Source organism: Thamnophis elegans, chromosome 10, assembly GCF_009769535.1.
Source record: "Thamnophis elegans isolate rThaEle1 chromosome 10, rThaEle1.pri, whole genome shotgun sequence".
Classification (NCBI taxonomy): domain Eukaryota; kingdom Metazoa; phylum Chordata; class Lepidosauria; order Squamata; family Colubridae; genus Thamnophis; species Thamnophis elegans.
The window spans coordinates 21,176,248-21,190,201 of record NC_045550.1 but is presented as its reverse complement, the minus strand read 5'-3'; the positions used below and the strand labels follow the sequence as shown (position 1 = coordinate 21,190,201).

The following is a 13,954-nucleotide window of genomic DNA, read 5'->3' as shown; positions in this document are numbered from 1 at the left end:
TATGTGGCTTACTACAGGGCACAAGCTGGGGGCGGCCTTCCGGGCTTCCGAGGAGCCCCCATTATGTACGGGACCGGTTTAGGAGGGTTGTTCCGTGGACTTTTTCGAAAAGCAATGCCTTTTTTGAGGCGAGGATTAGAAATCATAAAACCGCATGTGAAATCTGCTGCCAAAAACATCGCCAGAGATGTTGCGGGACATCTTGTATCGCGTGTTGTTGAGAACGGGCAGGATGGATCAGGTCTGGCCATAGCCAGGAAGAATTACGCGTTGGGCCCGCCTATTCCGTTTAAAAAGAGAAGGCTTGTGAAAAAGCCCCGTCATACCAAGAGGAGACGTGTGCAGAAGAGGAAACCCTGTGACAAGGAAGACATATTCTAATACATTATGTCATTTATTCATTCTGCTTCAGAGGAATGTGTCAAATCCGAACTGGATCTTTTTCAACTGGCGCCTACACAGACCAGTATTGAAAACAGTACCTATATCGAGATCCCCCCTTTATCAGCGCTAACACCCAACGGACCCCTGGAATTTTTCATCACGGGGCATGGTGAGCATTACACGGATTTAAACAATACCCTCCTGTATGTGAGTTGCAAGATTGTAAAAGCGGACGGGTCGGATATTGATGATGGGGCAAGGGTGGCCCTGGTCAACTACCCCATCGCATCTCTGTTTAACCAGTTGGATGTTACCTTGGGAGATCGACTCATTACCCAGAGCCATCATTGCTATTCGTATAGGGCCATAATTGAACTGATTCTCAACTTTGGTGGTGATGCATTGGGCACCCAATTTACTTCTGGTGGATTTTACAAAGATGACTCAGATCTCATGGAGAGTACTCTACTGACAGCGGCTGGGAACTCCGGTTTCAAAGCGAGAGCGAGACACACGAGCGGTAGTCGAAAATGGGACCTGCTTGGGCCTCTGCATAGCGATCTGTTTTTTCAAGACAGACTGCTAATTAATGGCATAGATGTGAAAGTCAAACTCACAAGAAGCAGAAATGAATTTTGTGTGATGAAGGATGGCAATGAGAATTACAAAGTGCAACTCCTGGCAGCTTCTCTCTTTGTAAAACGTGTGAAAATATCCCCGGGAGTGCGCCTTGGCCATGCAGAAGCTTTGCTAACCGCCAATGCCAAATACCCCATTGATCGAGTGGGGATGAAGGTTTACAGCATTCCCGCAGGTAGTCTTGTGTGTAATCAGGAAAATCTATTTCTGGGTCAACTGCCTAAACAATTAGTGATTGGGTTTGTGGACAATGCCGCTTTTAGTGGGGATTATGAAAGAAATCCATTCAATTTTCAACACTGCAATGTCAATTTCTGCGCCCTGCATTGTGATGGTGAACAGATCCCCGCAAAGCCTCTTCAGCCCGATTATGAGCATGGTCTTTTTGTGAGAGAGTACATGCAGATGGTGCAAGCAACAGGCAAAGGCATGAAAGACAGACCATTGTTAATCAGCCGGGAAGAGTTTAACCGAGGGTATACTTTGTATTGTTTTGACTTGAGTCCTGATCAGGGCTGCTCTGAGCACTATTCATTGATCAGGAACGGCAACCTCAGAGCCGAAATTAGATTTGCACAGCCCCTCCCCAACACTGTTAATATGATACTCTATGCAATCTTTGAAAACCTTATTGAAATAAGTCACACACGGAATGTACTTTTTGATTATATGTGAGTATGGACACACAGCAGCTCCTCCACCTGCTCTCCGGAAATAAGGCCTTTCTAGGGGTCTACCCTTGTGACCTGTTACCACAGAGACAGATCACCAAAAGACCTTTTGGATTAATCATAAATACCCATCCTCACACTCTTCCTGGGGAGCACTGGCTGGCCCTCTACTTTCCATCTCCAGGATATGGTGAATTTTTTGATTCTTATGGAAGACCTCCGGATAGCCATGACTTTCCTGACACCATAGTGATGTTTTTGGAGCAGCAAGCTGAGAAGTACACATTTCACCAACGCCAATTGCAACACCCCAGTGCTGTGACCTGCGGACAACACTGTGCATTTTTTCTGCTGAACCGTACTAAAGGAGTAACCTATGAAAATATTTTAAAGATGTACTCCAATGTAGATACTAAAAATGATCAAATGGTAAAGCTGTTTGTAAAAACTATAAAGGTGGGGAGGGGGCTTGGACCCTGTAACCGTCACCAGTGCATACAGGCATGCATGCCTTACTGTAAAATAAAGAAAAAGACTTAAATGTTTAATGATCACTGTGTTTTTATTCATTTTAAAAATTGAGCCAGTCACCAAACCTGAGCTGGCTTCTAGGTTTTATTGTCCAAGGGCTAGAGGGTGTTCCTGTAAACATAGTCTTCTGAGCCCCAAAAGGGGCTGTCATAACAGAGTCGGGACTAGCAGCAGTTTCATCCTTAACAGCCAGAGTATCTTTCAACTTTTCTATTTGCTCTTTAACGGCAGTAGAACCCAACACAGAAGTTGGAACATTCACTTCGGCCATAGCATTCATAAAATCATCCCATCCTTTAGGTTTCCGCTTCTCCGTAGGGGCTCGGTGTTGCGAGGCGCCTTTCACCAAGTCTAAAATATTAGTACCGGGAATAGGTACACCTTTGTATAAAAAGGTACCCCGTTCATCCCAGGTTGAGACGTCCTGGTGCTGTTTCATTTTGTTCAGCAAAAGTTCTGCATTTTTCCTATAACGAGTGCTCACACCGCTTAGGATATCATCCATACCGGTGGTCTGTGGAGTTGTTTGTGGTGGCTGCTCTGGTAATGTTGGAGGTGGTTGAGGCTCCCCCGGTGGATAAATGAGATTCAGTTTGTCCTTTTCAGACTCATTTTGCCTGGTCAGTCTTAGATACCTCTGCAGTACAGAATTGTAGAGCTTAATCTTGTCATCCTCACTCAAATCATGCCTCTGAAGTATGTTGCGCATCTCATCATCCAAACGGTTAGTGGCTGTAGTACCCATAGTAGGCGTCCTGCCCTGTAGCTGCTCCATCTGATGACGCGACACCAGATACATTTTCTCTGCATGGTCCATGGTTTACCCTGCTAACAGGCTAGTCAACAGAGGAATAGCAGCCCCTAGCAAGGGACCTATAAAGCCGCCCGACTGAAGTATGATCTGTTTCTTCTTTTTGAGTGAAACCTTTCTATCGCTCAGCTTTTTAATGATACCCTTCTTACTCTTTAGAGACCGGAATTGTGAAGGTTTCAGAGGAAGATTTCCTTTTAGGGTGTTCAGTGCTATTTCTGCTATTGACCCCACCAGGTCATTATTAGCATTGCATAAAATGGCTTTTCTCTGTCTTGGTCCGGACTTTACTAAGATTTTTAAAAGCCCCCAATTTCTACGTAACCTCTCTGACATCTTAAATGAACTAGTGCTAAGATAACTGGGTTACAACTTTTTACTCTTCTTTTTCATCGTGTAAACAGTAGGCCAATCAGGGGGGAAGAGCCCCGTTCTTAGCCTATAGGATTCTGGAGTGCTGGCTGACAAATCTACTAACAGGTACCCGTATGGTTTGTGAGTGGCATCTTGGAATACTTCTAAAAAATACTTTGTGTTAGTGGGATACATCTGCCTGGCCAGTGTGACAATTTGCATTTGATCACGGGGGCTTCTGAATAAAACCAAATATTTGGAATTCAGAGCTATTGTCCTCATTTTCTTACCTTGAAAAAACAGGTTTTGTAGTATGAGAATAATGCTCAGGTTTCTGTGATGAACGTACTGTGTAAAAGCCTTCTCTATTTGGTCGCTGTCACCGACAGATGCCATGAGATCATCTATCACAGCTAGAGTTACTTGATTTGGCGGAAACAAAACATCATCTTCAAAAGAAGACGGAAGACCTTCCACAAACTTAATATAAGGGAATTTATTAAGCAGTTCTTTGTACAGAGGTTGCCAACAGCTATAAAACCATACAATATTTTGAGGAGTTTGAGACAATACCCCATCACCATGTTCTAACATTTGTTTGATAAAAAAAGATTTACCAGAATTGGACGGACCACTTATAATACAGGAAAAAGGGTGTACAAATTGTGCAATGTTTTCCATTCCCCTTAATAACCGTAAGGCAGTGTACAGTAATCCTCACTATTTAATAACCTTTTATTATACACAACTTTTAAAGTTTTTCGGAGGACCCTCGTTTCTAAGGTCCACTGTTTCTTAACCCTGACAATTCCCAACTGTTCTACACTGATCTCCTTTTTTCTCTTTGCATCAGGCAGACAATAATCATCTACCAAATCTTTCAAACTGTCAAAGTTAACTTTACTGCTATTACCACAATTTAGCGTGATACCCTTCACTTTTACCACTGCTTCACCGTTGGATAAAGCATAAGCATACGTTTTTGGGCCGGCCGCAACAAACTCTGTTATCGTAGTGTTTGGTGGAATTTCGCTTGTCAGTTGTCCTAAATAATCACCCAAAGGGGGTGTCCACGCCTCCTCTCTACTTACAAAGATGACTGAATCGGTGTCATGGTACAGACACCTATCGCCCAGCCCCTCCAGTAGTCTGTATAATTCTAGCCGTGCATAAGCGGTCGTAAAGCTGGCAATGAATACATTAGTGCATGAGGACTTGGTGGGTTGGTTCTTGGCAGTTTTCCACGTCACGACAGCTGTCTCTGTATCTACAAACTCACATGAAGAAACGTCATAATAGGGTACAAAAAGATATTTGAATAATTCCTCAGGGTTTGTCACCACTGATGTGGTCAGGTGATTGGTGCTCTGCCCAAACTTGCCCCACAATGAATTTAAAAAGAGTTTGGCAATCTGTCTTTTGGCAGGATTTACTTCAATGCGGTCACGTCGTAAATGGACCCCTTCCATCTTTTCGTAATCCTGAATATATTGCTCTTTATCCTGATCTGTTTTGCACCATTCAGGGTAACCACTGGCCTCCTGTTTCTGTCTGAGATGCATGTTCATATATCCTGAAAATAGCTCATTTGAAGTTTTTTCAAAATGCCAGATCTCATAGATTTCAACAATTCTGTAACCTTTTTCTAAGGCTACATTCAATTCAACAGTACACCATGTACCGGTCAGAGCTCTTTCCTCATCACTGTGTTTACAGGGGGAGGTTTGCAGTTTTTCTGTGCAGGTAGCGCACAAACTAAACATTAATTTGCCCCCTGATTTGTGAGGTAGGACTGGGAAATAGAGATTCCTTGGCGGGTACACTTTGACTTTGACTAGCCCAAAATATTGCTTTATGTCCCCAAAGTTTTGATAGATGATTTGAGGGTGCCCAATTGGATACTCCTTGGTCTTATTCACAAAAGGGTACAAACTGGTGAAATCGTAGTATAAGATTTGTTCACCAGGTTTTGGTTTGTAGTACAGGCATGTAGCATTTGTTCTACCACCAAAAAAAGCATCTCGAGGATTCAAAGGAGCTGGGAGCTTATTCTCAACTAGAAACTGCTTCAAAGAGGTATCCTCCTCCACCATGGCTCGCCACTCATGTTCCCAGATGCAGCGCAAAGCATAACCCTGTGACCTGAGGTATTCTTCTTTAATCCTAGTATGGCTGTGCAGGCTACCATATGTTGAATCAAGTAATTTGTTGAAGTCTTTTTCAGAGTAGCAGACAGGGCACCCATGAAAAAAACACCCGTAAAATTCAAAAGCTGTGGGGGTTCCATTTATGACCGCGAAACCATCCAAAAAATATTTGCCCACTTTCTTTTCACCACCCTTCAGAGCATGTTGAATATTGAGCTTCTCAGTGTGCTCTATATACAACAACCATTGAATCGCTGGAGCCGAATACCTTTTCTGTGTATTGTGATAATTGTCCAAAGGATCTAAAGCAATGGTATTGCTTTTCAAATACATGAACAGGTACTGTGCCATGCAGACAGATGCCAATGTGATATATTGGAAGGGGTCAATGCATTGAATCTCCTCAACAGTATCCAACCCGACCCCACTGCTGTACTCACGCTCAGTCATTTTCATCACCTGATCCCTAAATCGAATACAGGCCTCTCTTAATATATCTACATCCTGTCTGCAATAGTAAGCCAGAGCCTTCTTTAGTTTAAACACAGTACCTCTATTAGCAGTGTGCCATTTCAGGAATTCTTCTCTCTCCCCAGGCATCATAGTTTCTGGGCTGTAATACTTGGTTTCAGGGAGCGGCCCCACGTAGTCTTGATTGGCCATTGTATTGAATAAGTGAGGGAAATATCCTTTGCAGCCTTGAAACCCCATAGCTTTGGGTAATTTGGATAATTTAAGTGGTAAAAATGAGAGGCTATCAATAAACCGAATCTTATAGTCTGGAAGGGTAATACACAGTAGTTTCCCACCCTGACTTATAAGTTGAACCCTAACCTTTTCTCGGATCAGCTGCCTCAGTACAAGGTATCCATCATAACCTTTGGAGTTGTGTGCAATAAAAGTACAACCTTTAAACTTATGATTTATAAATTTCTTTATAAACTGTTCCAAGCATCTAACACCATAACAATCCCACCTCACAACATCTTTATCGTCCTCATCTTTCAGCATATCCCTGGCACATGTATAATTAGGTATGTGGGTACCTGTTTCTTGGCAGCATTCAAAATCATAAATAATATATCTTTCGCCAATTCGTGGTCGGTCCAACGATTTTAGAAAGCATAAATGACCTTCCAAGCTTTCTACCTTCTCAGAGCACTGCCCACATTTGACTTCCTTGCACTTTTTGTGGGGGGTAAAGACATAAAGACCACACGTTTCACAATATTGTTTAGTCTTACACTCAACTTTTCCCTCCTTAGCGAGTTGTGCATGTCTTTCAGCACATTCCTTAGACCGACAAGGTGCTTTGCATCTACAGCACAGCCCCTTCTCCACCTCAACCTGCTGACACTCTTGCTTTAGGCATGCTCTGCAAATATATTGGCACCCGTGACTAAATTTGTGGTGATAAGCCGTGTGGCAGAATTTACAAAAATAGCGTTCGCCCAGAAAGCCCTTGATATTTTTAACACCATAGTAATGCCTGTCGTGCAATAATATAAATACTATTTTTTCTTGCTGCGGGTGACCTGTAACAAAAAAACGCCACCCGTCCTGCATGTAAAACAAGATCTTTATAGTGACCTGTAAATGTTTTTCAAAGATGTGTACCTGAGAAAAGTCAATCCTGTTTCCTGTGGATATACCCAGTTTGCTGTGAAGTTCCCTGGCCTTGGTAATAATTTCTTGCTTACTACCATCAGAACCAATCAGACAGAGCAAACAGCTGGCAAAACAAAGAAATTCGCCTTCCACATTGAAATCTACTAGATGCTGTCTTTTTTTCTCCAGTACTTTGGTAAGCAGCAAAGTATTTAACTTCCTAAGCCCCCCTCCCTCCTTGTTCTTCACGATGGTAACCACTAATTGCAAATCACCCCCCCACAATATCTCAGCCTTACTTTGTAGCAGATTTTCAACACTGGTCAGAAAATCATCAGCGTTTAAATCATTCATACACCTCCTATGAGAAAAGATGGGATGGTTTAACCCCTCTGCATCCAACCGTAGTTGAACAAAATCATTTGGGCCGATGTTCATGGCTACGTTATTCAAAAGAATCTGTATCACATTATGTATGGCCTCTATAGCAACTACAAAAGATAGGATTTGATCAAGATTAATAAATCTATATCTCTGATAATATTCCACAGCTCTAAAATTCCGGATAGGATTTTCCCACGCCTGCACCATATCCAGATAAACATTGTTCACATTTTGAGAGTTTACAGAGCCAGGAGCTTGTAGCTGGGACATAGTATGGTGTGTATCCTCTTCTGGTTGAGAGACAGTCATAGTATCACAACTAACACTGTCTGCTAGGGATTCAGGAAGCCCGGCGCCATGCATTTTTGCTTTTTTGCAGGACGGTTCTGATTAAACAAACAAGCAAAGAAACAAAAAAAAAAAAGTTATCACCAACATTCCAAATAAACACACACACACACACACACACACACACACACACACACACCCATTTAGTTTCTAAAAAATAATACTAATAGAGTTATAGTTGGATAAAATGTGAGATATTATACCTCCTAGCGGACTTTGTGCTGTGCGGCTTGTGGAAGGCTGAGGGGTCATGTTATGCTGGGACCCCTGGGATTCTGCAGGAATAGTGTGATCAGCGAATGCTTGATCGTCCACCCATTCTGGAGGAAAAGAAAAAAAAAACCCAATAGTCAGAATTGTTGCAGAATGTTTATAAGAATCTAAATATATGAAAGTATGAAAGATAAATACCTTCATATGCCCTCAAACATTCTGAGTCTGTCAATTCATTCTAGTGAAAGAAAAAATTCAATCAAACAAATAAGCAACCACTCTATAAAAACCATTTTATATCTAAGTGTTTCAAAATTAGGCTTAAAATTACTTACAATTGTAACACCCATCAAACATTCTGAATCTGTCAATTCATTCTAGTGAAAGAAAAAATTCAATCAAACAAATAAGCAACCACTCTATAAAAACCATTTTATATCTAAGTGTTTCAAAAATTAGGCTTAAAATTACTTACAATAGTAGATTCCATTCTGAACAGGGGTCTTCTTAGCAGTTCAAATTGCTCCAGAGGTATGGTTATGCCAGAAACCAGTAAACATGACTAGACCTGTATAGTCTCCTGCTTTTATACACCTTAGTGACGTCACAAATTAATCACATCAGAAAAGGGGAGTTCTTCACACCTTATGCAAAAACTGCCCGCCCTGCCTAGCTGAAAGAAGCATTTGAATAGAAGCTAATGTAGTAATATCACATGAGCTTTAATTAAACTGTATCTCTGTGTTTAACATCTGACAAGTTTAAACAGAAGGGTCAGCAAAAGAAAAAAATATAATACACCTTTCATGTGTTTTGTAAATCACATTTTATTATAAATTTCATAGCTTTAACAGTTTATTGTAATTAATTTCTGTTACATTCTGGCATATGATCCTCTTCAGAGCCAATGGTAATTCAGCTTCAGTCTTTGACATTAATGACAGCGGTTCATGGCTATTCTTTATACACTGTATGAATGTCTTGAGATCGTCAAATGTATCCCGGGTGAAATATAATTTATCCATTTTGTCAGTAATACTGATGATGACCCAGAGAACATGTGGCATAGAAAGCCGAATACATAAGCTGTTAATAAGTTCTGTTTCATTGTTTCCATCCACATTATCTTCTGATTTTAAACATCCCATTAAACAATGATGTATTATTTTAATAACACACGCTTTCAGAACTTGCGGCATGCTGACATTTTGAGGCTCCACCGCTTCTAAAACAGGAAATAAGGTAGAATTAGATTGGGGGGTGGGGGGGGGGTGTTTCAACTAATCAAAATACTGTTTTCTTAATTTTTATATCAACTCACCATTTGATATTTTGCAGAATCTACAATAACAAAATTTTATATTCTCTTCAATGAAGACAGGTCTTTTTCTTATTCTACGCCCATGCTTGGGAGGTTTGGGGATCAAATTTATATCAAACAAATCCCCTTCTGAAGTTGCCATATAGGGTTTGTTGCATTCTGGCATATGATCCTCTTCAGAGCATTCGATGCTGGCTTTTGCTGTTGTTTTAAAAACATCTTTGGAATCAGAGGTTGCCATCTTCAAGAGACTGCTGAAATTAAGTCAAACTAACCAGCTCTTCTAATGACAAGTGTGCCTCGCGCATGCGCGGAATAACAGGGGAGGGGTGGGGTGGGGCAGGTAAGACGTGTCTGGGCCTGCCCCACACATGTCTCTTACGCATGCCTGGAATCACAGAGGAGCGGGGTGGGTGGGCGAGTAAGGCCTGTCAGGGCTTATCCCTGGCATGAATGAACAGGCTTATCCACTGCATGCAACCTGGCGGGGTTGCCTATTGTGAACATTTTAATTCCTGTTAATATTCCTTGTCTTTTCCTGTTGGCGGGCTTCAACCTACCTAGAAGTAAATACCTTTTAGAGAAAAAATGGTTAAATGCAGACCCATGTCCCAACAAAAATTAAAACCAACATTGCCTAGAAATAAATTCTTTCTAGGATAAAAAAGTGGGCTTAAATGCAGCCCATACCTTTTAGAGAAAATGGTTAAATGCAGACCCCCATGTCTCAACAAAAATTAAAACCAACATTGCTTAGAAATAAATTCCTTCTAGGGAAAAAAGTGGGTTTAAATGCAGCCATTAGGAGATTGATTACAAATAAAAAACATTTTTTTATTTCACAACCCCACTCCCCCCACCCTTGAATGTCCATAGAATTAATCTAGGGTTAAACTAATCATGTACACAGAGTCTTGGCATCTTTCTTGATGGGGTAAGTTTCAACCCTATTTGATGGGGTTAGGCCATTACACATATCCAGCTAGGGCTGCTTAGGCCTTTACAAATATTCAGCTAGGGCTGCTTAGGCCTTTACAAATATTCAGCTAGGGTTATGATCTTATGAAATCTTGCACCACGTGGGTCAATTATGCACACCCCAGCCGGGGAGGAGGGGTATACACGTCACATCCGGAGGGTGGGGGCTGTGCACGTCACTTCCGCTTAGGGGGCATGATCTGGTGACGTAATCAGCACGTGGGTTTGTTTACTTTGATGACGTCACTGATCAAAAGTACTGATAATTTTCATTAAAAAAAGGTATGAACTATATCTACTAACGCCCATTTAACTCTAGCATTCCATTTTTCCCTATTGCTTAACAAATTGCCTATAAAAATCCCACAATAACATATGAGGGCAGTAACTGTGTGAAAATGCTTTTTTTTCTACTTCATGAACCAAGATTTGATTCAACAGGTAGTGTTAAGCCATTTTGACTAGTAAAGTACCATGGCCCTATCGCTAATCATTTTTTTTAGATCTTTTTAAAATATTTTTGGCTATTATCATGTGTTAAAATTTCTGATTACCTGCGTCCTAATTGGGTCTGATGCAACTGGATCTGGGATCTATTTGCAGTGATAAAGAAGGACCTCTACTACTGAGCAATAAACATTTTTCATTAATATAGAAGTAGCTAAAATTAATAGATCCTTTAAAATGCTGCTGACTATATTCTGGAGGATCCTATGGCTTCTGGGATACAACTTTTACGTAAAATAGAGGAGTATGGTAGGATAGCAGGGCTACGTATAAATAAAGAGAAGACAAAACTGTTAATTAAGAATATGACTTTGAACCAGAAAAGGGAAGTACAAAGCCTGTTAGGGATTAACATGGCCCATAAAATACAATACTTGGGAATTTGGCTCACGGAGAGATGTTCCTCTATCAAGGTAGATAATTATATGAAATTGCTACAACAGGTATCTAAGGATATGACTAATTGGAGTGGTAAACAACTGTCTTTGATGGGCAAGATTGTGACAGTTAAGACACATGTGTTACTGAAATTTTTGTTTCTGTTTCAAACGGCACCAACTAAATTGGACAATTTTTTTAAAAAATCTTTGGAGACAATAGTGGCTCGATTTATATGGCAAGGCAAGAAAGCACAAATTAAAGCCCAAATGTTGCAAAAACGTAAAGAACTGGGAGGCTTCGGAGTACCCAACTGGGAAGCATATTATAATGCAGCAATTATGACATGGGTGAAGGATTGGGTGACGTTGAGTAGAAGGCGCCTATTGGCTATAGAGGGACATGACCTCCCCCAGGGATGGCATGCCTCCCTCTGGCAAGAAAGAGATACCCCCCATAGATACTTCATGGGACATTACATTCGGAAGATTTTGATGGGGGTCTGGGAAAAGATGAGGAAAAAATACTATCTTAGGGTTCCGTGCTGGTTGGCACCATTAGAGGCCTTAACGCATCCCAGTGTATTTAATTGGACAAGAAACATAACATATAAAGACATTATGACAGAAGATGGCAACATGAAAACTAAGATGGAATTAGAGCAGCAGGGCAGGAATCTGGAATGGTGGGAATATTTACAGGTTAGAAACAGGTTTAAAAGCGATAGGGTACGGTTTGGGATCTACCCAAACCCTCAGGGGCTAGATAAGATTTTGTTTGGTGGAGATAAGAAAATGTTATCGAAGATTTATCAATTTTTGACTTGTCAAGATGTTAAAGAAGAGATGGATAAAAGCCTTCTAATAGCATGGGAGAGAAACTTTGGCTATGAGATTGAAATGGGCAAATGGTAGGATCTATGGAGTAAGACTATTAAACTTACAATATCTACAGCATTTAAAGAAAACATATACAAGATGGTTTATAGATGGTACTTCCCCCCAACGAGGTTAGCCAAAATGTTTCCTGGGTTATCTCCACTGTGTTGGAAATGCGGAAGAAGGGATGGCACATTCTACCATATTTGGTGGTCTTGTACTGAGGCCACGAAATACTGGAGAAGGATTCAAAAATGGCTTAAAGAGGTTACTGGGGCAAGCATGGAATGGAAACCCGAGAATTTTTTATTAAGCATAAAATCAGAAAACATGAGTAAATCAATATGGTGTTTGAGCCTACATATAATTGTGGCCGCAAGAATAACTTATGCACAATTTTGGAAATCTACTACCATACCGTCGGAAGATGCCATAATTAAAAAGATCTATGAATGTGCAGAAATGGACAGAATGACGGGTTGGCTGAGGGACAAAGGAGAAACGGAACATTATCTTAGCTGGAACCTATGGTATATGTGGGCGACAAGGAGAACAGCAGGGACTTAAAACGGGGAAAGTCAAATAGTAGTTGTTAACAATGGGAACTAAAAATGAACATTGGTATTGTAATAGATCCCTGAATTTTGTAACGAGAAGATGCGGCTTAGAGTTTAAACAATGAGGAAGAAAAAAAAAAAGTTGGGTTGTGAATGACTGTCACCGCGCGGGGGGGGGAGGGGTTGCATGTTTAAAACTGTATTTGTATGTTTTACTCTTTAAAAATAATGTATAACCAATAAAGATTACTTTAAAAAAAATGCTGCTGATTAAAACAGGATAAACTATCCTGTTTGTTTATAATAATTACTAAAAATGTACACTTTGTCTCCCAGATGGCAAACTGTCATTACAATATTTATCCTTCAACTGATTCTAGAAAAAGAATTATATCCGCAGTGTTACTTGTTGGAATCTCCATTCCTATTACAGATGTCAAGCAATTATCACATATCTCATCTATTAGATTATTGTTATGGTGATAAGTAGCATGTAATAACCAGAAGCAAACTGAGTTGTACAGCAAAATCTGATTACAAAGAAATTAACTTCTTTATGTCATAATATTGCAGATTCTGAATGAAAGAGCCACAAAAGAACTGGAACAATCTACAGCAAGAAATACCAAGCTTCAGCTAGAGAATGAGCAACACAGTCTAGCCATTGAACAACTAATGCAGGAGAATCAGCAGAAAACCACTGAACTGAGAGTAGGTTCAGGGCAATATCCATAATAATATTTGGCACTAAGATTTTTGTTGAAATTCAAAGAATAGGTTTAGAAAAACATGTGAGTGTTTCTTCTTTCTCTCCCCCTGTAAGCTGCTATTTACAGAACAGAAATATGAATTCACAAAATTAATATGTCTACTTTGATCCTGAATATAAGCATGTATAAGAATTTTGCGTAACAATGCATACTATTTTTTGTAATTTGCTCTTTAAATTACTGGGTCTTTTCTATTCCATGTTGGTCTCTAACCCTTTTCTTATTTTTATTTAGTGCTATTCTTTTTTTGGGGGGCGGGGGAGTTCATGTTTGAAAACATTGGACAATCTTTTTCCAAAATGAAACTCATGATACTATCATTCATCAGTATTATTTTATTGAATCTAGCCAAAACCTTCTGGATATCAGCTCTTTCCAGCAGATAGTATTTTTTGTATAGGGGAAAAGAAAAACAAATTAACCTCTTTTGGTTGATTGGTTGCTGATTGTAAGGTGGGAATGAATTAAACTGAAC

At 40.3% G+C, this 13,954-nt stretch overlaps 1 protein-coding gene and 1 long non-coding RNA gene across 2 annotated transcripts in view; one reads left to right on the top strand and one right to left on the bottom strand.

Moving 5' to 3' along the window:
- CFAP58 (cilia and flagella associated protein 58) overlaps positions 1 to 13,954 on the top strand; it is a 103,783-nt gene that overhangs the window by 33,759 nt on the left and 56,070 nt on the right. The window contains exon 6 of the mRNA XM_032225987.1: positions 13,283 to 13,420. Coding sequence (XP_032081878.1) covers positions 13,283 to 13,420 — 138 coding nt within the window. The remainder of the gene's footprint in view (positions 1 to 13,282; positions 13,421 to 13,954) is intronic.
- Positions 8,029 to 8,532, bottom strand: LOC116514408. Its single transcript, XR_004256096.1, has 3 exons — positions 8,426 to 8,532; positions 8,289 to 8,328; positions 8,029 to 8,197 (listed from the first exon to the last, which is right to left on the bottom strand). It is a non-coding gene; the product is annotated as an uncharacterized LOC116514408 (long non-coding RNA).